This window comes from Ammospiza caudacuta, chromosome 11 (genome assembly GCF_027887145.1).
Source record: "Ammospiza caudacuta isolate bAmmCau1 chromosome 11, bAmmCau1.pri, whole genome shotgun sequence".
NCBI classification, from domain to species: domain Eukaryota; kingdom Metazoa; phylum Chordata; class Aves; order Passeriformes; family Passerellidae; genus Ammospiza; species Ammospiza caudacuta.
The window spans coordinates 9,005,463-9,027,536 of NC_080603.1; the positions used below are offsets into that span (position 1 = coordinate 9,005,463).

Sequence of the window (22,074 nt, forward strand, 5' to 3'; positions counted from 1 at the left end):
ATAGAAGCCAGCTAGCTAAATCCTTAAGCATTTTAGATTAGGGTTCCTTAGCACCAAGGTATGTAAGACATTCTAGTGAGCAATTTTAGCTTTTCTTTTTTTCCTATATTTTGATTACTTCTATTGCCTCCTTTCCTGCTCCAGCCTGCAGAGAGAAGAGCAAATGAAGGAACCTGCAGTGCAGAGGTGGCTGTAGCAGTTTTGCTGCCAGAGGTGGAGCTGCCCTTCAAGTGGATTTGGGGGTGGGTTGGGCATCTTTCTTCTCTGGATTAAGGGTGCACTAGGAGCCTGTGTTACAGAGAAGCTGTTCCCAAGATCCTCTGAAGATGTCTGCAATGGTACATGTGCCAACAGGAATGCTCATCCTCTCCTGGAGAACTAATAACCCTGCAGTGGCTGCAGCACAGACTTGTACAAAACCAGCTCCCTTCCTTTTGCTTTTGCAAAGTGTGACTGAGTTTCATCTCTGAGGTTTCTTCCTTACTTCCTACAATAAGGACCTGGCTTCCCTTCTGCAGCACAGGCACGTGTGAATTTCTGTGGTTCCAGCCTGGCTGGTTTGTGTTTGCCAGAGTTGATTAGACAGAGTAGTGATTAGGCTCTCCAAATAATCCACCTCCAGTTAATAAAATGTTGCTGGAACCCTGAAAGAGCTGAGGAACATTGGCTCTGTCATTGATTTTTTTTTTTTTTTTGAGTAATTTTTGTAGCCCTGGCCACTATATTCAGGCAAATGTCAGTGATTGATCGTGAAAAGCAAGCTTGATCTGTGACTGCAAGTTTGCTTGAGCTGGAGGGAGCTTTTAGGCTGGCAAGTGGACAGGATATCATGTGATCTTTGTTAATCAAATGAACAGATGCAGCCAGAGGAAAGCTACAGCTGTTCCTACAACTCACAACCCAAAAGTTAACATATACTGTTGTGCAAAATACCAGGCCCAAATTCACTGGTGGGTGGGGAAAGCTACTCTTGGAAGATTAAGGAGCAGCAAAGTTGAAGTTAATTGAAATATCTGTGTTTCTTAAATCCCAGATGATGTGGTTTTTTAAGTAAATTGAGGGGGAGATTGTACAAACCAGCAGTCTATTGTTTTGCATCAGCATGTCAGTTGGCTGCTGGTGAAGCAGTAATAGATAAATTGCTTAGTGATCCTGAGAATAGTGCATTGTTCTCAGTGTTTGACAGGCCATCAAAATGGCATTTTAGTGTTTTATAAACTCCCTTTTTCATAAATGGCTCTTGTATGTTCAGTTTCTTACTAGGCTGCATGTCCTGCAGCCCTAGGAAGGAGGAGATAGAGCTTTAGAATAAACTGCTTTCAGTAGCTGGCCTGTGCTTCATAAGTCTTTGCAAAACATGTGAATAGGACATTGTACACCTCTTCACTGACTAGCTGAGTGTCCTTAGCTAATGCCTTGTTGTTGCTGACTTAACCACTTCCCAGCTGAATCTCAGCCCAGGTACAATATTTGCTCTTGCAGAGGGATTAATTATTGAAATCCTGGATGGACGCAACTGGAGACGAGCTTTCCAATCCCCTACAAATTGTCTTCCTTGCTTGTGAAGAGGGCAGTAATTCCCTCTGCTAGATGCAAAGAAGCATAGGACACAGCTGCCTTGGAAAATTCATCTTTCTTCAATAATTTAGAAGTTCCCATCACTGTCTGTGGAAGCTCCTGTGCCACTTTGAACACAGCAAGGTACTTGATGTTATTTGCTGTTGTGTTTGAGTCTACAGCATGTCTAGTCAGCAACAAATACTGATCTGGGCTTGAAAAACCTACTTAATGAAAATAGAAGTGCTTACATGTGTATGGTCTGTTTCTAATGTCTGCCTTAGATATTTTTCAGCTTTCCAAGAAGCCAAGTATTTATTTTTTCTATGGTTTGTTGTCTGCAAATAGGCCCTCTAAACTGTTTTACTCCCGAAGCAGTTTTGAAATGGGAAAGCAAGCTGAGGAATAGAATTGGAGCAAACTGCAAGGACAGTCATACTCATCAGAGCTGGGGTCTATCTAGCAGTGCTCTCATTCACACAGCTCTGATGGTGAGGAGTGTAAGGACAGGATGGTGCCTGTGTGGCATCATCCTTTCTTGACGCTGCTCCTTTTCTTCATAATCTTACAGGGTTAAGGTTGCTCCTGGATCCTCATCCAAAAGCTGCCAAAAGCCTTTTTCCCTGTGAATGTGTGTAATGCTGTGATTCAATTCATATTGGTGATTACCAGAGCCACCTTGAATCTTCTGTTAACTGGGGAAATGCTTCACCTTATTTTAAATTTGTTGTCTGATCATTAACTGGATGCTATTTTGTGTCTTAAAACAGAATGAAAAGTTAATCTCTCTCTGCTTTGTACCACTTAGGTTTTCTGCACTTCTCTCTCTGGATATCTCTTGTGCCCTTGTGCCCTTTCTCTTCTTCCCTTCTTTTTTCCACTGCTTCTCTTATTTCCCCCCCATTCTCTTCCCCCCCCCCCCCCCCCCCCACCGCTTTTCTTTCCCTCCTTATTTTTCTCCTCCTGAAGAATTTTTATTCCATATTTTTTATTCCTTATGTTTTCTACCCCTCAGGTGCAAGCTGTTCCCTACCTCTAAGTATAATTGTTGCCTTTCTGGGCAGGTGGCTGGACTGTTCTATCCTTATGGTGCATTCTGGTTTGAGCCCACTGCTGCTCTGCCCATAATGGGCTGCACTGGGTTCTGGTTGAGGAAAATGCAACAGCACAGATGAGTTCTTATTTGGGAATTGGCCTGACTCCTTATCAACACAAACCACCTTGGTAGCTTTTAGACAGAGCCACCATTTGGATGTGTGAGGGGGTCTGAAACAACACCAGGAGTTCACTGCTTTACCTGCTGCTTTTATCTCATCCACCTATTTTTCCCAGGCATCTGGCACAGGACATTTGGGGACAGAAGAGCTTCATTCACCCAGAGTCACATCCCTGTCTTTCACCATGAGCCGCCCTGAGTCTCAAAAGACTGGGACTGGTGGGAAGAATGCTGATTCTCCTCCAAAACAAGTTATCTTCAGAAAAAGCACCCGTGACAAAGCTGTGAGTACAGTAATAATGGGCTTATTTAGGTTTGAGTTTTACCTGTAGTCAGACTGAAGACTTATTAGAAAGCTCCTTCCTGCCCCCTTTATTTTGTTCTGAAGAAGGACCGTGACCGTATTACTACTGAGTTTGAGGAGACGATGTAAGCAGTTTTTAGGGCAAACTTTTCATGTGTTATAATACAAGACAAGGCAGCTTACCTCACTCTCCTCCTGGGTTGTACTTCTACTGATAAGTGTTCAAAACAAACCTGATTCATTGTTTTTCCAACCTGACAGCACCAAAAATCTTTAAATCTACACTTCTTTATTCCATGCACAAGTATTTGTGTTGTACTTTTGGGAGCTGGTCTAGATCAGGTCTTCAGTTCTGATGTCCTGCAGGTGGATAATCCTGTTGAGTCTGGTGGGGGTGGCATGTTTGCTGGAAAAAAAAATTCCACTTAAAATGGAATTGTTCTGATCTCTGCAAAATTTATAGCTCTGTGATGTGTGTCCCCCTTCCCTCAACAACCACAAACATTTTATTGTTCAACTGTGGTCATCCTGTCCCCACAGCTGACCATCTACCTGGGAAAGCGGGACTACATTGACAACATAGGGAATGTAGAACCTGTAGGTAAGTCCACGAGGTTATGTGCTGCTCTTCCTGCTCTCAACCCTGCTTTTATCTATGTTAATCTTCATTTTTCCCCTTTCTTTCAGATGGTGTTGTATTGGTGGATCCTGCTATTATCAAGGGGAAAAAAGGTTTGAGGTTTTATGCAATGTATTTCTCAGAAATTGTCTTTCTGAGTGAGATGCTAAGGTAGAACCTTTGAAGGGTACAAATGTACCTCTCCGCCTCAGTGAAATGGGCTTCTTATCAATGTTGTCTGTTGTTACACGTGGGATGAGTCCTCACTGGGTTATGCAAGTGTTGAAATGAGTTCCCATGTCTTCCTGAGGCAGAAGGTGTCCCCATCTCAGCCTGGCTCCACCATTTTCCTGCTTCCTGTTTCACCTGTGCTGTGCTTCTTGCCAGTGTTTGTGTCGCTGACGTGCGTGTTCCGCTACGGCCAGGAGGACATCGACGTGATCGGCCTCGCCTTCCGCCGGGACCTCTTCTTCTCCAGGGTCCAGGTGTACCCGCCTGCTGACAAGCCAGAGTCTCTCACCCTCTTGCAGGAATCTCTGCTAAAGAAGCTGGGCAAAAATGCTTATCCCTTTTTCTTTACAGTAAGTGTTTCGGAAGAGCCTCTGATTCTCTTCTTGTTTGTAGTTACCAGGCTGCTGAGGCCTGGTGATGAACTGAAGATGGGAATTTATAGTGAATTCATGTTCTGCAAGTTCCAATTTTGAGTGACAGATGGTGTTACCAATGTTTTTCTTACTTCTTTCAATCCTGAGAGGTAAAGTGCAAGAAGATCTAACTGAGCAGTGATCACACCACTGTGAGAAGTGCTTTCTTAAAAAAGGCAAGGGAATTTGCAATGGCTTTATGCTAGCAACAGCCCATATATTCTTGCCTTCCTGTTCCTGAGGAGCTGGAATATTTTTTACCATTGCCCCAGTGCCAAATCCTTTTCCTTTAAAAACTTTGGATCAAATAAGGAGATGAAAAGGTCTTTGACAGCTGATGACAAATGACAGCTGACTGCCAAATTCTAACAGGAAATCCTTCCAGTACTGTCACTCATATGTCTGTCTTCATGTTCCTGAGGAAGATTCACATTGTGCATGGACTTTTTTTTTTCTTGACTTTTAAACTATTTTTGGAAGAAAGAGATTTGTTCATACAAGGCAAGTATACTAGCCAGAATTCCAAAGGGTTACAGCATTACAATGAATGATCCCTTGTCTTCAGGACTGCTTTTGTGAGCACTATGTTACCTAAAACATCTGTGTACTATTGGTTTGGGGCATTTCCTCTTCTTCCTCCCACAGTTTCCAGATTACCTGCCTTGCTCAGTCTGTCTGCAGCCTGCACCTCGTGATGTTGATAAGGTGAGGCCAGTGGGACATTTGTGCTTATAAGGGTTAAGGAAAGTCAGATGGGAAAAAAACCCATGGGAATTTGTTTAACTTGAGAGTAGGAGAAGGTGATACTGATTTTACAAATGTCAGGAACTAAGGGCTACAATTATGTGTCACAAATTGGAGTTGAAATTCTCAGAATAAGAAAGGGAATCCAAACAAATAGCAGCAAGACTACAAAATCTGCAGTGTTGTAGCTTCTTTAAGACTATCACATGATTTGTGGTTTGGCTGCACATAAAATGATTGTGGCTGTGAGGCTACATGAAAGAAAAAGAGACCGAGTGCCTAAAATCTCACAGATTGCTATAAATAACATGTGTTGAGACCTGCCCTGAATTAAATGCAGAGAAGACCTGGCTTGTACATATGAGTAAACAGAACAAAAAACCTGTTGTAAAAGTTGCTAAATAATTATATGTTCTGGATTTCTGATACTGTTAAAAATATTCCTTTTATACTTGACTAGATGCTTGTCTGGACAGCAGAACTGGGCAATCAGCCAGGCAAAGTGGGATGAGGGTTGTAGAACCTAGTGCAAAAGGGATAACCTGTGTTTTATGCCAGGGAATGATACTCTAGCAAAAATGTCTCTGTAGAGAATTAGCTGGGACTCACACAGGTGCCCCATGATGCTATAAACCTGATAAAGCAAAGGTTAGCTTGGCATGATCACTTCCACTCCTTAGATGCTGGTTTTGGCATTACAAAGCCAACTCAAAATTCAGTTCAGAAACCTAGGGTGGGCCAGGCAGTGCAGCACACTGGGCAGTCTTATGGTGTGACCTTTCCAGCACTGGTCTCACAGGAAGCCTTTCAGGAGAAGGGATGGCATCTCCCAGAGGCTGGGATTAAGTCTCATTTATCAGAAGCACTGTAGAACAGGTGAATGTGCCAACACCAGTTGTCAGGGATGTCTGTGACAGTGGTGGGAGGCCAGAATAATTTGCAGCTGGCAGGAGTCTGCCAGTTTCTGGTGTGCAGAAAGATACTGAAACATCTGCAGATGTTCCTGTCTTCTGATCCTGATTTCACAGCTGTCCTTTCTCTGTCTGGCAGACTTGTGGGGTGGACTTTGAGGTGAAAGCTTTCTCAACAGAAAATGTGGAAGAGAGAATTCATAGGAGGTAACAGGATGTGTCTCTCTTCAGCTTTGCCTTAAGGGGATGGGTGGTCCAGTGATGCACCTGGGTTGTTTGTTCAGCTTTGCCCCCTTGTCAGTGACTTCCTGGGTGTAAGCACATGGGAATGCAGAGCTCCTGCCTCTGCCAAGCACTGGGTGTCACCATGGTGTCCTCTGCTCCTTCCCAGGAACTCTGCACGTCTGCTGATCCGTAAGGTGCAGTATGCTCCGGAGAAGCCAGGACCCCAGCCTTGTGCAGAGACCACCTGGCAGTTCTTCATGTCCAACAAGCCCCTGCACATGAAAGCCTGCCTCAGTAAAGAGGTGAGGGGGGTTTGCCCTGGGGCTGGGGGCATCGTGGTACCTGCAGGCCAATGGGCATTTGCTGCTTTCTCAGCTGAGACTGACTTGTCCCAGCACTCAAGGGCTCGAATGTCATTTCTGTCAGTGGCTACTGCTAGGGGTGGTTGAAGCCCTGCCAAACACATTTGAAGTCATTGAAAGAGGAGTCATGAATCGCTGGGAGGGGTCATTTCCCCTGTCTGGCCACTGTGAGGTGTGATCTGGGGGAACTAGAGGGGTTAAGGCTCAGAAGAAGTCTCCTGGCTGGATTTCTGAGCATCACATTCCTTCTAGGTATACTACCATGGTGAGCCCATTCCAGTCACTGTCACCATCAACAACAACACAGACAAAACTGTGAAGAAGATAAAAGTCCAGGGTATGTTTTTACTGTTGCTTGGGATTCTTTGAGTGCAATAGGTCTGAAAGAGAGACAGAATTTAGTGCTTGTAACAGTTTAAGAAGGCAGTTGGGGATATCAGGAATTTGTCCCTCCCCCGTGTTGTTGCTGTTTCTTTGCTATTCATCAAGTGAAGTGCTGTAGCTTTTCTCCTGATTCCTGTGGTTACTTGTATGTCCTAATTTCAGGCACCAGATTTTCCCCTATAGAAAAAGAGAAGGGGTCTGGCTCCTGCAGTGAGCAGTGCAGGTGTGGGAAAAGTGGGGGAAAGGCACCCTTATTGGGAGGTCAGTGGGAAGGGCTCCTGTCAGTCTGATGCTCCTGCTAACTGTGAATGTGCCTAGATAACACACAGCTTTGCCTGGCATTGCAGAAACCTCTGGCAGTGTGAGAAACTCTGCCAGCAACAGTGTCATTGCTCCTGAGGAAGCTGAGGGCAGGGGCTGAGCTTCATTGCTGTGCCAGTGTTTTATATGTGACACTACATGTTTTCATCCCACCAGCTGCAGAGCTGGAGAACACAGTCTGAGAGACAAAGGATGGGAAAGAGAAAAGAAGGCAGGGAGAGATCAAAATGGCTGAGGCTCCTTCTGTTGTCTCCAAATCAAGGCCAGGTGCCTTTCAGGGAAGACAGACTTTGGCCATTGGTGTGCTGTTGGTCTCTGTCCGAGTCAGGCTTTCTGTCCTGATGGTCCCTTCAGGCTCTAAATGGATGGGGTTTTCTGCTTTCTTCACCATGTTTCCCATTCCTGGGACTTGGGGTGGGGGCAACTGTGTTGTTTGTGGTGCATGCACACCCCTGAGTGTCTGCTTTCTTCTTTCTCCCTCAGTGGAGCAGGTGGCCAATGTGGTGCTGTACTCCAGTGACTTCTACACCAAAGTGGTGGCTGCTGAGGAAGCACAGTGAGTGAATGCTCCTACTCCTTCACACCTTTTAATTACCCTCATCATCAGTGATGAGAGGTTCTCATACTTACAGTCTGTCAGTCTCCTGCTGATAGAGTTTTCTGTCCTCTTACCTTGTGTGTGCCACACCACTCATACTCTTTAGATGCAGCTGGTCCCCTTTCATAGAGCAGCAGAGATCCTCATGTTTTTTCAGGAAATGGGGATGTTGCAGAAGAGGTTTGAAGAGTAATTACCTGCTGGACAAACTTAGTGGTGGCAGCAGAAGGTTCCCAGTTGCTGGGAATCTTTAAATAGAGATGCAACACTTTTCTGAAAGGTGCTGCTGTTTGACTGGAGTCATGGATACTCTTGCTTGAGCAAGAGCATTTCATTTGATTTCTTCTGGCCTGACAAACCCCACAGAAACCTGGAGTCTGTAGATGTTATGGAGAACCACTTGCTTCTCTTCACTGTACTGGCAGTGCAGCTCTGAACCCCACACTGTGAGGAGGGCGGGGCATACCCAGGTGCTTTATATTTGTCTGGTGTTGTGCTCTGTAGCTTAGGGACATGTTTTCCATTCAGTATTGGTGTTCTCAACTAGGATTCATTTTGTCCAAATTCAGAGCTTTGCAGCACAGAGGGTGTGGCACTCGGGGAGGTGTAGATTAGATATTAGGAAAAATCAATGTGGCACTTAGGGACATGGTTCACTGGTGGCCTTGGCAGTGTTGGGTTAGTGGTTGAACTTGATAATCTTAAAGGGCTTTTCCAGCCTAAGCCATTCCATTATTCTGTGGTTTTAACCTACTTTTCTGCTTTAATGTGAAATTAGGCATTTTCTATAAGTGCTTGTTTTTCTCTGTTGATTAGAAAGGGAATTTTGCTGACTAGATTAGAGGTGGACATCTGTATTGTTGACAACTGAATTTGCAGAGATAAATTCCTCTCCTTTTGGGCAGCTTTGTAACCTGTTTGGAAATTCTCCTAGTTGGGTGTGTAACAAACCAGTGTATCACTTCCCTTCTTATTTTCAGTGAAAAGGTGCTGCCAAACAGTAGCCTGACCAAGACACTGACAGTTCTGCCCTTGCTTGCAAATAACCGGGAGACACGGGAAATAGCTCTGGATGGAAAACTGAAGGATGAGGACACCAACTTGGCTTCTAGTACCATGTGAGTGGAGTTTTAAATGGTTCCAGGTAGTAGGAGAGTTAGAGAGAGGAGGGGAGCATGGAGGAGACACTTCCCTCAGGACTTTGTTGTGCCCAGATGGATACATATGGCACCATTACTAATGCTGCGATTTTCCTTCAGGGTGAACAGGGACCACAGATCTGGAGAGTTATTGGCTGTGCCTGAGGCTTGCCTGCCACTTCCAGGGTGTTCCCCTTGTTCTTGCTCCAGGTGTGTGTTGTTGCTATACTGCTGTGCCACCTCATCCTGCTCTCTGTTTTCTCTGGCAGCATTAAGGATGGAATAGACAAGACAGTGATGGGGATTCTGGTTTCCTACAAGATCAAAGTGAAGCTCACTGTTCCAGGGTAAGTGTAACACACTTTTTGCTACATCTGCCTGGAGTTAAGGGAGGGGAATGTGTTTATCATTGATGGGTGAGGAGAGACCAGAACAGTCCACCCCAAGAGAAAGGGCACATGTTAGAGGATATGAGGCTCCCTGTAAAGCATAAATTGCCTGGAAAACAGTCTTGGCCTTTCCATAGCACTTGTCCTGAGCCAAATGGTTTGTGTTACTCTCCTTAGATACCATATAACTTCATGGTTGAAGTAGGAACCTCTGGTTTGCATCGCAATTTTTGTTTCAAAGCTATAACCTAGCTTTGAAACTTTGTGAGAAGTGAGGAGAAACTTGGTGTGAACCTCTTCTGTTGGCATGGCTGTTCTCCCAGAGCAGAAGGTGAGAAGCAGAATGTGCCTGAGAGTCATAAATACTGTAGCTCAGGTTCTGTACTCAGTCAGTACAGAACCTTTCTGGGTTTCTGGGTAAAGCTGATGTTATCAACATGAGTTAGATCCAGGATACAGTGCAAAAAAAGGACCAGGATTGTGACTCTCAGTTGATGCTAGTCACCATTTACCTTTGTATTTCATTTATCTATGCTTCATGCTACTGTAAAAATGCATCAAAGATTTGTCTAATCTGTGATAAAATACCTGCTGCTTTCTGTGGTCATCCACTTGCCTTTTGGCTCTTGGAAAAGGGGCCATACCCAATACTTGGTCAGGAGTTCAAAAACTAAACTCTTTGTCCATGGGAATGACATGAAAAAGTAAGGCTACCTTTTTTAGAAACAAGTTCAGTTGAATTTGTGCAAGTAGAGAACAGTACATGAGGAAAGTTATTTCAGTAGTCCACCAATTAAACAGCACTTGTTGGAGCACCAGAATAGAGAGACATTAAACATTCTTTGTTTTTCTCCTTCTTTTCTTTTGTAGCATACTGGGAGACCTCACTTCCAGGTAAATGTCATCTTCCTTTTCAGATCGTGCAGTTCTAGTTGTTAGTTCGTCTCTTTATTCTCTTTATTTATTGCCGTTCTCACCTCCCTAAAAAAGCAACTGTCCCTTAAGCTGTTAGAAGCAAGTAGTTTGTGGTTCTCCTGTGAAAATGAAGCTATTACAAAAATATCTTTTGATTTTATATACATGCAAGTACATTCAGCACACAATAAACCCAGTCTATGTAAGTGAATATGCCTGGGATATTTATGGAGAAATTTGAGCCTAAATTTTTTTGAGAGGAAAATTATTATTAGAAAAATATGAAAGAATGGGTGAAGCTGGAGCTGAGGGCTCAGGCTGGTCTAAGAAGGAAGGAGGCTGAACCAGGCATGTTTGTGGAGCTGTGGATCTGATGCATTCTTTCTTCTCCCTAAAGTGAAGTGGGCACAGAGCTGCCATTTCGTCTCATGCACCCCAAACCTGAGGAAAAGAACCCAGCAGGTCAGTTACACCTGGTTTTTGCCTTTGTTCATTAACAGGCTCTGGTGACATCTCACCATTGTAAGGCTTAGAGTGATTTGTGCTACAGGAAGCCTTCAGAGCCTACAAGGCTCCAGTATGGAACTGTTCTGTGTGGTTGTGTGTCTATATATGTGTGTGTGCGTGTGTAGCAACCTCCAGGCACTAAATAACAGAGAGCAGGGATGCAAAGATGGGAGAAAATGGAAAAGAGTCATGTTCCCTTTCATCTTTCATGTATGGAATCACAGCTCAGAGAACAGGGGTTTTAGGAAGCTCTGCACAGTTAAATCTTATGACTGCAGTGCAAAAGATCCCATATGAATCTGTCAGCAATTCCCAGCCAGATTGCAGTATAAGCAAAAAATAAAAAATCTGACACAGAAAATACCTAACATTCATCAGCATTGTACAAAGCCAAATACTTTTAAGCAAAGTGAAGAAATGATAAAACCACTGATGATTCTTGAGTCCCTGTTACTTGATGTGGCATTTGCCATGGTGTCTGTGATGTGGCCTTCTTGTTCAGTAGTTATCCAAAAGCAACATCTCTTCAGTGTTAGGTCTCTGTGTGGAAGTGAGGGACCTCTGTAACAGTGTGAGGAGCAAGCCTTACCCAGGCATCTTGGGCTTGGGATGAGATGCCAGAGGCTGTCAGACCATGCTCCCACTTCCTCAGACCTGGCTGGCTCAGTTCACCAATGGTGAGCACCAGAGATTGCAAGGTGCTCACATTAAATCAGAAGCTCCTGTACAGCATCTGAAGTCTCTCCTGACCACCAGACAGGCCAGCCCTTTCCTGCTGGGGCTTTTACAGATGAGCCATTTTGTCCTACTCTCTATACTGAGACAAAGTTCAGTGGGCTTCAAACAAAAGCCATGGCTGCTTTTGTGCTCGTTTTTCTTTCTTTCATTTTCTCTTTGTGCCCAAACTGACCTAAAGTGCTGTTTCTAAGAACATGAAACTTTCACATGAAAGTGACAGTGGAACCTTTGAGAAGAGTTATCCTGAGATAAATGCTTTGGTCTATACTGGAAGCATTAGAAAGGGGTGACTTGAGTCCTTACTGTGTGAAGCTGTTGGAGGAATCAAGTGTGAGCAATGAGAAGAGAGCTGGTGATCCACTCCACACTCAGATGCTCTGGCTGGGAATCAGCCTGATTCCCAGCTAATTATGGATGTGCTGGAGTGGGCAAAGGTAGCTTTTATCTCTCCTCTAACAGTTGCACTACAGGAAACTCATTTTCCCTGGGAAAGCCCCTGCTGTGAGCAGTGCCAGCACATTCTCTTGGCACAGAAGTGGTGGAGGGTGGGATGGCACTGGTGATCCCAGGAGTGTGGCTGGTGAGGGCCATCTAGTGCCTCTGGGCAGCTCAGGAGCTTTCATGGACACCAAGGAAAGCTTGGAAGCTTCTAACAAGGCTCATCCAAAGGTTTAGGCAATTGTAAGGAGTTTTACATTTTTAGAATGGTGTGAATTTTTGCATTGCTTTTTTGGTGTTAAAAATGCCAACAACCCCTTTTTATTACTTTATACTTTTGGCAGAAGCATTTGTAATATGAGGAAAAATGGAAGTCAGGCAATTCTCCCTTCTAAGATAATTTCAAAGGAGGGATGATGTACTCCTTTATACAGTACACTCAAAAGGATGTGGGCAGAGACTTTACCAGGAAAAGGGAGACCTGCAACATTTCTCAGATCACTTCCCCCAGCACATCCTCTTACCAGAGGCACAGCCCACATGTTGTTTGCTACATCAAAGTCTTCTAGAAGCCTGCTGTCAGAAGTGTCAGCTATGTTCCTTGCATTTTTTACAGATGGAAATACGAGGTTTTTTATAAACTGAAAAAAATGCAGGTAATTTCAGGAGCTCTCCCATGGGAAAGCTCTGCAAATGGTTAACACAGGAAGTAAATGCTTTCTCTTAAAAACAGATACTCTAACACAACAGAGAATTCCTCTGAAGCCTGAATAGCTGACTTGAAAACTGTGCTGGAATGTGGTGTCTGAGTTTATTACAGGGAATAAAACAGTCTCACATATGAAGCTGGTAAACTGAAACACTTTTCAGCTTTATTGGTTGGTAGTTTTCCATGCACTGTGCTTTATCACTTTTCCCAGTTGTGAGTTCAGGCTTTTTAATTTTTTCTTCTACCACTTTAGCTCAGGAACTCTGAGAAACATAATGTGTTTCATTAGTGAAATGCCATCTAATTTGGAATCAAGCAAACCCAGGCTTAATTGTAGAGATGGAGCTTCAACAAACAGTGTTTGGAATCTCAGAGGTCCCAAAAGATGGAATTTTTCTTTGTTGGCTTGTTCAGAACCTCTGCAGTGAGTGTAGGCAGAGGTGCATGCACAGGAAGTTTTGAGATCACTCCTTATCTTCTTTTTCCATTCCCTTTTGTTTTTATTGATGAGCCAGTAGTGACCAATTTGCCTACTGCACCTTCCTGCTCACTTGACTGTCTTAAGGCACAGCTGGAAGAACAGAAAGAAGTCAGAGCAACCATCTTATGGAGTTAAAGCTGGAGTGGGATTAAAAAATGCCACACATTGTGATTTATTTTGCAGTGGGGAATATCCTTTTCTCTAGCCAAGGTGATTTATGGCAGAACTAACGTGTAGCATCAATGCATTTAATCATGCAGGGCTGACTGGAGCACAGGGAACCTCAGAGACATAAGAGCTTCCCAAGAACATGAGGCAATATTTTCAGGGCCAAGCTAGGGCAAGTGTGAGCAAGTGCTGTGTGCTCTGTTTCACAGCAGATGGCTTTGCCCTCTCTAGCTGTCTGTGAGCAAGCTCTGAAGCATTCATCACTCAGTAAACAGCAGGTCTGCCACAGTGCATGGCCATTGCAGATTGCTTGATCTTTCTTCCCTGTGCCTGCAGGAGACAGAAAAAAAGCAGCTTGCTGCCTTTGCCTCCCTGTGTTTATCACTTCCTTCTCTTAATCTTCTGCTAGGCCAGGATTTGCATGTTTCATGTGTGCTGGTTTTGTGACTGTTTTTGGACCCATGTGGTTCACATGTGGTTATTTTTAGGCAAAGCAGCTCCTGTCACATTGGCAGTCTGTCTGTTCCGCCTGTTGACAAAAAATGTGTAAGGATCTGTTTCTTTTAAAGATAGATTCAAACTGGGCTATGTCTCTTCATGCTTCCAACCTTTCCTGGTCAGCAGTTAGCTCAGAAGTTCCTGCTGAGTTTTCCTCAAGGCTGTGGTCTCAGCATGAATTCTTTGGTCTGGGGTTTTCCTGCCAATCTTCTGATGTTTGATGTTTTGTGGGCTTATGTCTTGGACACTGGCCTTTGTTTTGGCTGTTGTTCAACAAATGGTCATTTATCTGCTCCCTGATTAAACTTGCACAAAAGGGCTGTTTTCAAAAAACCCAGGAATGCTTTATCCCTCTAACAGTGAAATAAAGCAATACTTTCCCTGTTTTGGTATTGTGACTTTCAGAAATTAGGACATTTTAAAGCATTGAATGTCTTGGAAAATAACAAAATCCAATCTCTTTTTCTTTTCTCCCCCATCAAGTTAAGAGAGATTAAATGAAAGTTTATACTGAAAATTGCCACATGTTATGACTTGAACTATATGGAATAATTTCTGTGGCTGCATAATAAAAGCTTCCAGAAAACCCTCCCCTGAGAGGACGATGGTATTCTGGACCCTCATCAATCCCCTCCTATCCCAACCCTCAAAACAATTGCTGGAATGCTAATTAAAAAAGTAAAAGTTACCCATTTTCTGAGAATTTTTCAGTATTATAATATTAAATAAGCCACAGGACAGCCAGGAAACTCTGGAGTGGGTCTAACTTCTGCTAGCATGCAATTGGAGCATGTTGGAGTTAGTGTTGCAGCCTGAAGGTGCAGTGGTGCATTTTTGAATGTAATCTTCCATCTGAGGTACATTACAAGCACTACTCTGCTGCCACACTATCTGTGTATTGACTCAGTAATCATTTACCTGACAGTTAAGTCTGTGCCAAATTGAAACAATAGCTATTTCCCCCTCACTCCATTTTGTAAAATCAGTTTCAGATCACTGGTGGGGATCTTGCTCAGCTTCACCCACATCACTGATATCACTGTTCCCATAGTAATGAAAGTGCCTCCAAGAGGGGAAGGAGAGCCGACTAAAGGAGAAAAAATGGAATGAGAATGATGCTTTATATGTTGGAAATTTTAGAAGTTCTAAATGTTTCATTTTAAATCCATGTCAATCAAGCATACATGCCCTGAGACTTTCCAGACTTCATCTTGGCTTCTGTCTTGGTCTGGAGGGATTCCATCAGGAGTGTCTTTACATGAGCCATCCTTTGAGGCATTTTGGCTGGAGTGGCCCCCTTTGGCACACTTTTAATGCTGACTTTTCTAGCAGTGTGTGGTGTGTTGTGGATGGGCAGTCTCCAGGTAGTGAGTTATCCAGTCACTGAAGTGCCCCAGATTTTTGCTTCTGTAGAACAAGGGTGCTTGGCTCCCTGACCCAAAGCCATGAGAAGTAAGCCAGTTAAGTGACTATGCCTTCCTAAAATAACTGTGAGAACAATAAAATCCCTGCAAATACAGTCTTCTGTTTATTTTAGGCTGTGCTGAAACAACTTTCAAGGAGTTCTGCTAGTAAGCAGGATTTGTTATAGTGTGGTTAGGAAAGATCCCACTAAAGAAACACAAATGCCAAAAGTCTTGAAACCATTTTTAGGGCAATATGAAATCAGGAATGTTGCTCCAAAAGCCTTAACCCATCTGATGAGAGATCCCTGAGGTGTTTCTGTACTTTGACCTCTAATTTTAATGCCTTCATGTTTATTGAACAAAAGCATTGTCTTCTCATCTAAGTCTAAGCTGACTTCTTCAATCACAGTGATAGAGCAACTAAAGCTGACATCATGTCATGCAAGCACTGTCAGCTCAGAGTCCAAGTGTGTGCACAGATGTCTCCTGCAGCTGTGACCATGAGCAAATGTAGATGAGAAAATCTGTCTTTCTTCCTCAGCCCTTCAGATAGCTTGAGCAGCATTGCTGGAATGCTTTTCCATTTGGGAGATCAAGATTTGCCTCATCAGGTGTAGTTATGCACATTTTGAGACTTTCTGGAATTCTACTTGTACTGCTGCAAATCCTGCTCTTGTCACTGCTCTGACTTGTCAGTCTATAAGTTTTTTGCATTAAACACTTTGCAAGTGTTTTAGCCATCTGCTGTACTGACTACCCAGTGTGTCTCTTTTCCTCTTTTGCTGCATGCTTGTGACTGCAGGGAAGGATGGGTAAGTTTCTTTTAGTACTTCACATTCTAGCTACACTTGTGCATTGACTCTTTTTTAAACTCCTCAAAACTGTGCAGAAATCCCCAGCTTAAAATTCAAAGTGAGCAAGTTACTGTGGCCTGACAAATGACTGCTCTGAGTTAATCAGCAGTGACTGGCCATGTGAAGCTAGATTAAGAGATTGTGTTTTGCCTAACAGCACAAACACACCCAGGAGGGATGTGTTTGTGCTTTATAGCTGGAAGTGTAAGGAACTTATTAGGTTTGACCATGTGTCTCTATTTTAGTATAGAAGGAATAAGGGTGAAATGTTTTACATTTTATTCCTGGACAAAGCCCCTTGCAAGCTCTAGGCTGTTCAACTAGCTGATAAATATGTATCTGGAATGGACACGATTCAGTTCAGATGAAAAGCATCCTCAGTTTGTGCCTTGACTTGCTCAATAAACTGCTTTTCATTTTAGCTAGAATAGCACCAGTGAAGATGGTGCCTGTGGGAATGTGATGCAAATCACTTTGAGACAAAGGAAACATTACCAGTCTGTTGTGGGCTTCTCTTCTTCATCCTATGTGTTGCCTACAGTCTGCTGGTGTAAAAATAGAGTAGCATCATTTTGAAAGACCTGTGTTTCTTTCATTACAGCGAAGCAGAGCTTGTATTTGAGGAGTTTGCTCGTCAGAAGCTAAAGAATACACCTGATGAAGAGGACAAGAATTCACCCTCAACTGATGAGTGATTAAAAGAACAGGCTGACAAAGGAGCTGTGTTGTCTGGCTTCAATTACAAATGTAGGACCTAAGTTTCTAGTAATCTGCATGTTCTCAGTTCATACATGGTCCTCCAGGGTCAGCCCTGAGGTCAGTGGACATGACATTAGGAGTCTCTATTGCTTGTTACAAGATTCACCTTGAATGGGGCAAACACAACACCTGCTTCTTACTCAAGCTACCAGAGGATGACAGGACATCTGCCATATCATGACTTCTGCTTTCAGGGCTGCCTAATAAAAAGGTTGGTTGCTTTCATCACTGGTGAGAGCTTAAATGAGGGTTTATGCAGCCTGCCTGGACTTACTCAGTGTCAGAGTCTGTGACTTTGAAGTGCCAGTGAATGAAATCCTAGCCTGGAAGGTTGGCTTGCAGCCATGGGTGATTCATCAAAGTTTCTCAGCAGACTGTGCAAAACTCATTTTATTTCCTTTTGGTTGCTTTTGCGTTGATGCTTTACCAAATTCAGCCAGTGAGTTTTTTCAGTGCTTGCACTCTCCCCATGTGGCTTTTACATTCACTTTCTGTACCATTAAATGTCTCACAGGTTGTCTCCCACAGCACAGACAATGCTGATAAACAGTATTAGCTTTCTAGCAATATGCTTAATAACCAGCTTATTAAAGATGAGATAAATGTGCACTGTCAATGAATTGCTTAAAGCTCCCTATATAGAATGCCAAACAGAAGTACAAGTCCAGACAGAGTCTGTATTGAATCTAGTTTCCTGTAGGCAACTGCTTCAAAAGAAGGTAGGAAAATTAAGGAGGAAATTATGGCGCAGCCTTCCCTGAGGAGCCTTTCCCAACATCCATCTGCCAGCAGTTGGTTTATGCTCTAAGAAATGAGATTGCATTCTGCAAACTTTGTTTTTTCTTGTTCATCTGGATATTCTCATTATCTGTGTAAATGTCACATATTTTCCTGAATCTCATGTAAGTTTTTGCTGAAGTGAGTTGCATCAGCTAATTACATTTTGCGTGTAAAACAACTGGTGTTTTGTTTTTCTCATTTTTGCTTTAAATCTGCTTTTCAGTGTCCCTGGTTTAAATTTCCCTGGAAAGTCTGAATGCAGGGCCCATATTTATTAATATAGACTTACGTTACCCACCCTACACTCTGGAAAATAGAATTAAAACCTTCACACTTATATCTGTTTGCTTCTGTAAACTGCTCTTGATTAAGATGCTGGAAGCAGTTAATTAAGACCACAGCTGACTTCAGAGTTCCATCAGTGCTTTCCGCTAACACACCTGTTCCTCAGTGCTGTCCATTAGTCACAGGTGTCTCACCTCGGCTTGAATTGCAAGAGGCACAATGTATGCTCTGCACTGGGTGCTTTGCTGCTAAAGAACCCGGCCAGTTCCAGGTGTTTGTGATCAGGATAATTTCTGTGTGATTTCAGCTTTGGGGGAGGGTCGGGCATTTGCACCTGGATGTCTGGGGATTTTCCCTGGTATTTTTATTACTAATTTGTTGGTGGCTCGAGAACACATAGAAGATACAGTAAGGTTGAAGAAATCACTTGTTGTGAATATGCTGGTCTTGGAGAGCAGGAGTTCAGAAAATCCTTTAAAGATCTAAGAGAAGGAGGGGAACAGGTCTTACTTCAAAGTGTATCTTTCTCCACAAAGGTGTTTCCTTCAGCGTTTCTGGCTACTAGACCTGTAAGTATGGGACCAGTAAACTCAGATATCTGATTATTTTTATTATTTTTAAAATTTATTATATGTCAGCGTTGTGAGGGGCCTCTGTAGCTGCCTGCCTTCCTCTTAAATTCAGCTGTGGTGATGACTTCTCTAAGCTAAGTGGGACAAAATCACAGTGCACTCTATTGTGCAGTGGGGAGGAAATGGTTGTTAATGGTTATTAAATCTGTTCTTTTGTCCGGGCTTGGGAAAGCACTTTGAGATGCTATTTGTTCAGCTCATGCTGGTCATTTACTCAGAGAGAAGGGGAGTTTTCCCTGTCCTGCAGGACAAGCTGGACTTTTCTCTGGCCCTTCAGCCAGCAGATGCTGACTTCTGTCAGCAGAAAATCGGTCTCTAGCCAGAACTGTTTGCCTTTTATCTTCCCTTTCTTCTGGTTCTGGTGTTATGTTGATCTACCGAGTCAGACCTGTGGCCTGCTCCTCCTGTTTACCGCTGGGGCAGAGCAGATCCAATTTCCTGACTCCGCGGCATTGATGTGGCGGGACTCTGTTTGCAAAGAGCTCGCCAGCTCCCGGAGAGGAGGGATGCGCTCCGGGAACGATGGCATCTCTGGACCCGCTGTGTTTGAAGACAGTTCAGAGCAGATACATGACAGGACGGGTTTCGTGACAGACGCTTTCCCCTCACACATCTCCGTGTTATCCCAGCAGGAGCACTGTGCACTGCCCATGGCTGATGGGTGTTGGAGAGGTGGGAGGAAATTACCTGGACACTGCCAATGGAGTGGGGCCGGACCGGGCCGGGGGTGCTGCGAGCTCGGCCGGGCCTCAGCGCCCCTGAAGGGCCCTTCGGGACGGGGGCTGCTGGGCAGGTGGAGCCTGGGCAGCAGGGTGTGCTCGCAGCATTTCATGAAATCCCGGGGGCACGGGAAGAGCTTTGGGAGGGGCTGTGCAGGGAGGTGGTGGTGTGTTCGAGGAATGACGGAATGTGGCACCCAGTCCTGTGGTCTGGTTGATAACATGGTGTTTGGTTATGGGTCGGACTCGATGATGTCAGAGGTCTTTTCCAACCCGAGTAACTCTGTGATTCTGTGCTGCAGTAGCCACGAAGAATGGGAAGGAATGGGGACCGCGGTCTTGGCTGTCGGGCTCGCCTCAGCGGGGAGGGCTGGGCTGAACACCTTTGTCCAGGCTTCAAGGAGCTACGGCCGGGCCCTTGCGATCGGCGCTCGGGCGGTCGCAGGGAGCCGCGGAGGGGCAGGGCGGCCGCGACCGTCCCGCTACGGCGGCCCGGCCCTTCCCCGCCCCGGCCCCTCCCGCCCCTCGGCCGCGCCATGTGACGCGGCCGCCGCTGGGGGGCGCCGCGCGCGCGAGGCCGGTAGGGGGCGCCGGGCGCGCCGCCGGTCCGTGCAGCATGGCGGCGGCGGGGGCTGAGCCGACACAGCCAGAGCCGGCCGCCGGCGCCGCGCCCGAGGAGTCGTCGGACAGCGAGCCGGAGCAGGAGCCCGGCTCCCTGCAGAAGCTCATCCGCAAAGTCTCGACGTCCGGGCAGATCCGCCAGAAGGTGCGTGCGGCGGGAGGGGGCCGCGGGCAGGGCCTCGGGGTCCTGGCGGCGCTGCGGCCGGCGCTGCCTCCGCGTTACGCTCGGTGCCGCCGCCTCTCCCTCCCGCCCGGCACGGTCCGTGCCTCTGCCAGCCCGGGCCGCCGCTTTGGGAGTTGCCAGAGACCCCCGAAGCTTTCCCCTGGGGCCTGCCACCGAGCCCGTCCCTCAGGGAGCTGCCGGCGATCCCCCTCACATCCCACTCCTCTCCCCTCACAACGACCCCTCAGGGGTCTGCTTGTGACCACCTCACATCCGCCAAGGCGCCCCTCAGGGACTGGGCCATTTCCCCCTTTCCCCCTGTTGGCTGGAAAATCTTTAATTGTAACAAATATTGTCTGTGTTAGAAAGGTTTATTTCGTCGTTTTCGGTGACAGCCCAACCATCCCTCCGGGTTCTGCCGGCGACCCTCAACCCCCACTGCAGAGACCCCCTGACAACAGCCCCTACAGCTTCCCAGGCACCTGTGAACCCCGAACTGCCCCTCAGGGATCCCCATAATGAACTGTTTCTCAGGTGCCCGTTAACAGCTGCCCCCTAAATGCCCTTCAGAGTCTGCCAGTGCCCCACAAACTGCCCTCAGGGGCTCCTGGAGCTGCCCCCGGTGCCTCTCTGAACGCTCCAGTTCCCGTCCCCAGCAGCCCAGCTTAGGCCACCTTCTTCCCAGGGCCCAGGTTCAGACCTCCCAGGGACCTTTACCCAGCTCAGTGAGCAGTGTGCCCAGGCTAAGCAGGACCCCGTCTGTCTTCTTTCCTTTCTTACCCTCTTTCTCTGTAATTTTATTGGAGTCATTGAGGTCAGATTTGGGCTCCTACTCCCTGGTGCTGCTCCATTTACCTGGTATTTGAATCCTCAGGGGCATCCTCACCTCATGAAGCTGCATCTCCCCTTTTTTCCTCATGTCACAGTTGCCATGGGCTCCTTCCTCACATCCCCATGCCTTGAGAACCTCTGCACATCCCAGCCATAGCTCCCTGTCACAGTGTTCTGTTATCACTTTCTAGCACCTCCCTCCTCCATGGTCCTGTTGTACTTGCTACAAGTCACTGTCTCATATTCAGAGCTCTGCTCTGGAAGGTGCAGCCCTCATTATTCCCTGCAGTCATTGAGTGGTGCCTCCCTCAGCATCTTCCCATCCTTTTTGTGCATCCTAATTTTCCCCATCTCGCACTGCTGTTTTACCTTGCTGTAGCCAAATAGCAATGTTTAGCTTTCTGTCTGGTCAAGCAGGGATCTTAGATCTGGTTAGTCTTTGTTCCCAGCTTTGTCTGTCCTGCTTTGCCCTCCTGGTAAGGTAACAGTCCTTTCCACCCAGGTTCCCTTGGCCCAGTCATATTTTATCCCTCTGTGGCTCATCCTGGAAGAATAACACCATTTTTATGGGCAGTAACAACATTCTGCAGCTACAACCAAAACTGTAGTTCTTCTGCATTGTTACTGTAAAAGAATATGTGAAGTTTTCTTTCAACTTTAAGCTGTGAACCATGCATAGAGAATTTCCCTTTTCTGTACTCTTTTTATTATAGCAGCATGATTTTTCTTTGTAGCCACTAAGCTCCTGTGTAACTCTTGGACTGTTGTGTCATGTGTTTCTGCTTAGAAGTACCAGGTTAGTTACTGTGTCATCACCTGCCTTGTGCTTACCTTGTATCTGCAGCATGGACAAGCACGTTGCAGCTGTGGGGATGCAAAAGCTCGCTCAGCACTGGTGCTGCAGCTCAGTGTTGCTTCTCTGGTACTCATAGCAAAGGAGAGTAAATGTCTCTGCATGGTGCAGTGTCTGAAGCATTGTTCAAAGGGCTATTTTTCATGCTGGCTGGTTTGCCCTGCTTTCAAGCACAGGACCTGCCATCATTGTGCTGTGCATCATTGTTTGGCTGCATTGGTCCCAGTTATGGAAGCCCTGTGACAGAGTGCAGTGGCACGTGAGGACTGCGCGGGGCTGCTTCCTCCATCTGTGAGGTGCTGCT

At 45.5% G+C, this 22,074-nt stretch overlaps 2 protein-coding genes across 2 annotated transcripts in view; both read left to right on the forward strand.

The window, feature by feature from the left end:
• The first annotated feature begins 1,580 nt into the window (after nt 1-1,580).
• Nucleotides 1,581-17,723, forward strand: SAG (S-antigen visual arrestin). Its single transcript, XM_058812027.1, has 16 exons — nt 1,581-1,701; nt 2,890-3,057; nt 3,618-3,678; nt 3,765-3,809; nt 4,084-4,277; nt 4,986-5,045; nt 6,135-6,202; nt 6,387-6,522; nt 6,835-6,919; nt 7,771-7,843; nt 8,866-9,003; nt 9,294-9,371; nt 10,284-10,307; nt 10,726-10,790; nt 16,076-16,085; nt 16,729-17,723. Exons 2-16 carry the CDS (start codon nt 2,959-2,961, stop codon nt 16,820-16,822), a joined length of 1,230 nt encoding a protein of 409 aa, XP_058668010.1. The 5' UTR covers nt 1,581-1,701; nt 2,890-2,958; the 3' UTR covers nt 16,823-17,723.
• A 2,195-nt stretch (nt 17,724-19,918) lies between these two features.
• The window catches only part of DGKD (diacylglycerol kinase delta), a 58,069-nt gene continuing 55,913 nt past the window's right edge, over nt 19,919-22,074 (forward strand). The window contains exon 1 of the mRNA XM_058812016.1: nt 19,919-20,068. Coding sequence (XP_058667999.1) covers nt 19,919-20,068 — 150 coding nt within the window. The remainder of the gene's footprint in view (nt 20,069-22,074) is intronic.

What these genes read in the sequence shown, in the direction of transcription:
- SAG (XM_058812027.1), top strand. Translation starts at nt 2,959, where the DNA reads ATGAGCCGCCCTGAGTCTCAAAAGACTGGGACTGGTGGGAAGAATGCT. An exon ending in GAAGAGAGAATTCATAGGAG is followed by an intron (nt 6,203 to 6,386) that starts GTAACAGGATGT and finishes GCTCCTTCCCAG; the next exon opens with GAACTCTGCACGTCTGCTGA. An exon ending in CTGGGAGACCTCACTTCCAG is followed by an intron (nt 10,308 to 10,725) that starts GTAAATGTCATC and finishes TTCTCCCTAAAG; the next exon opens with TGAAGTGGGCACAGAGCTGC.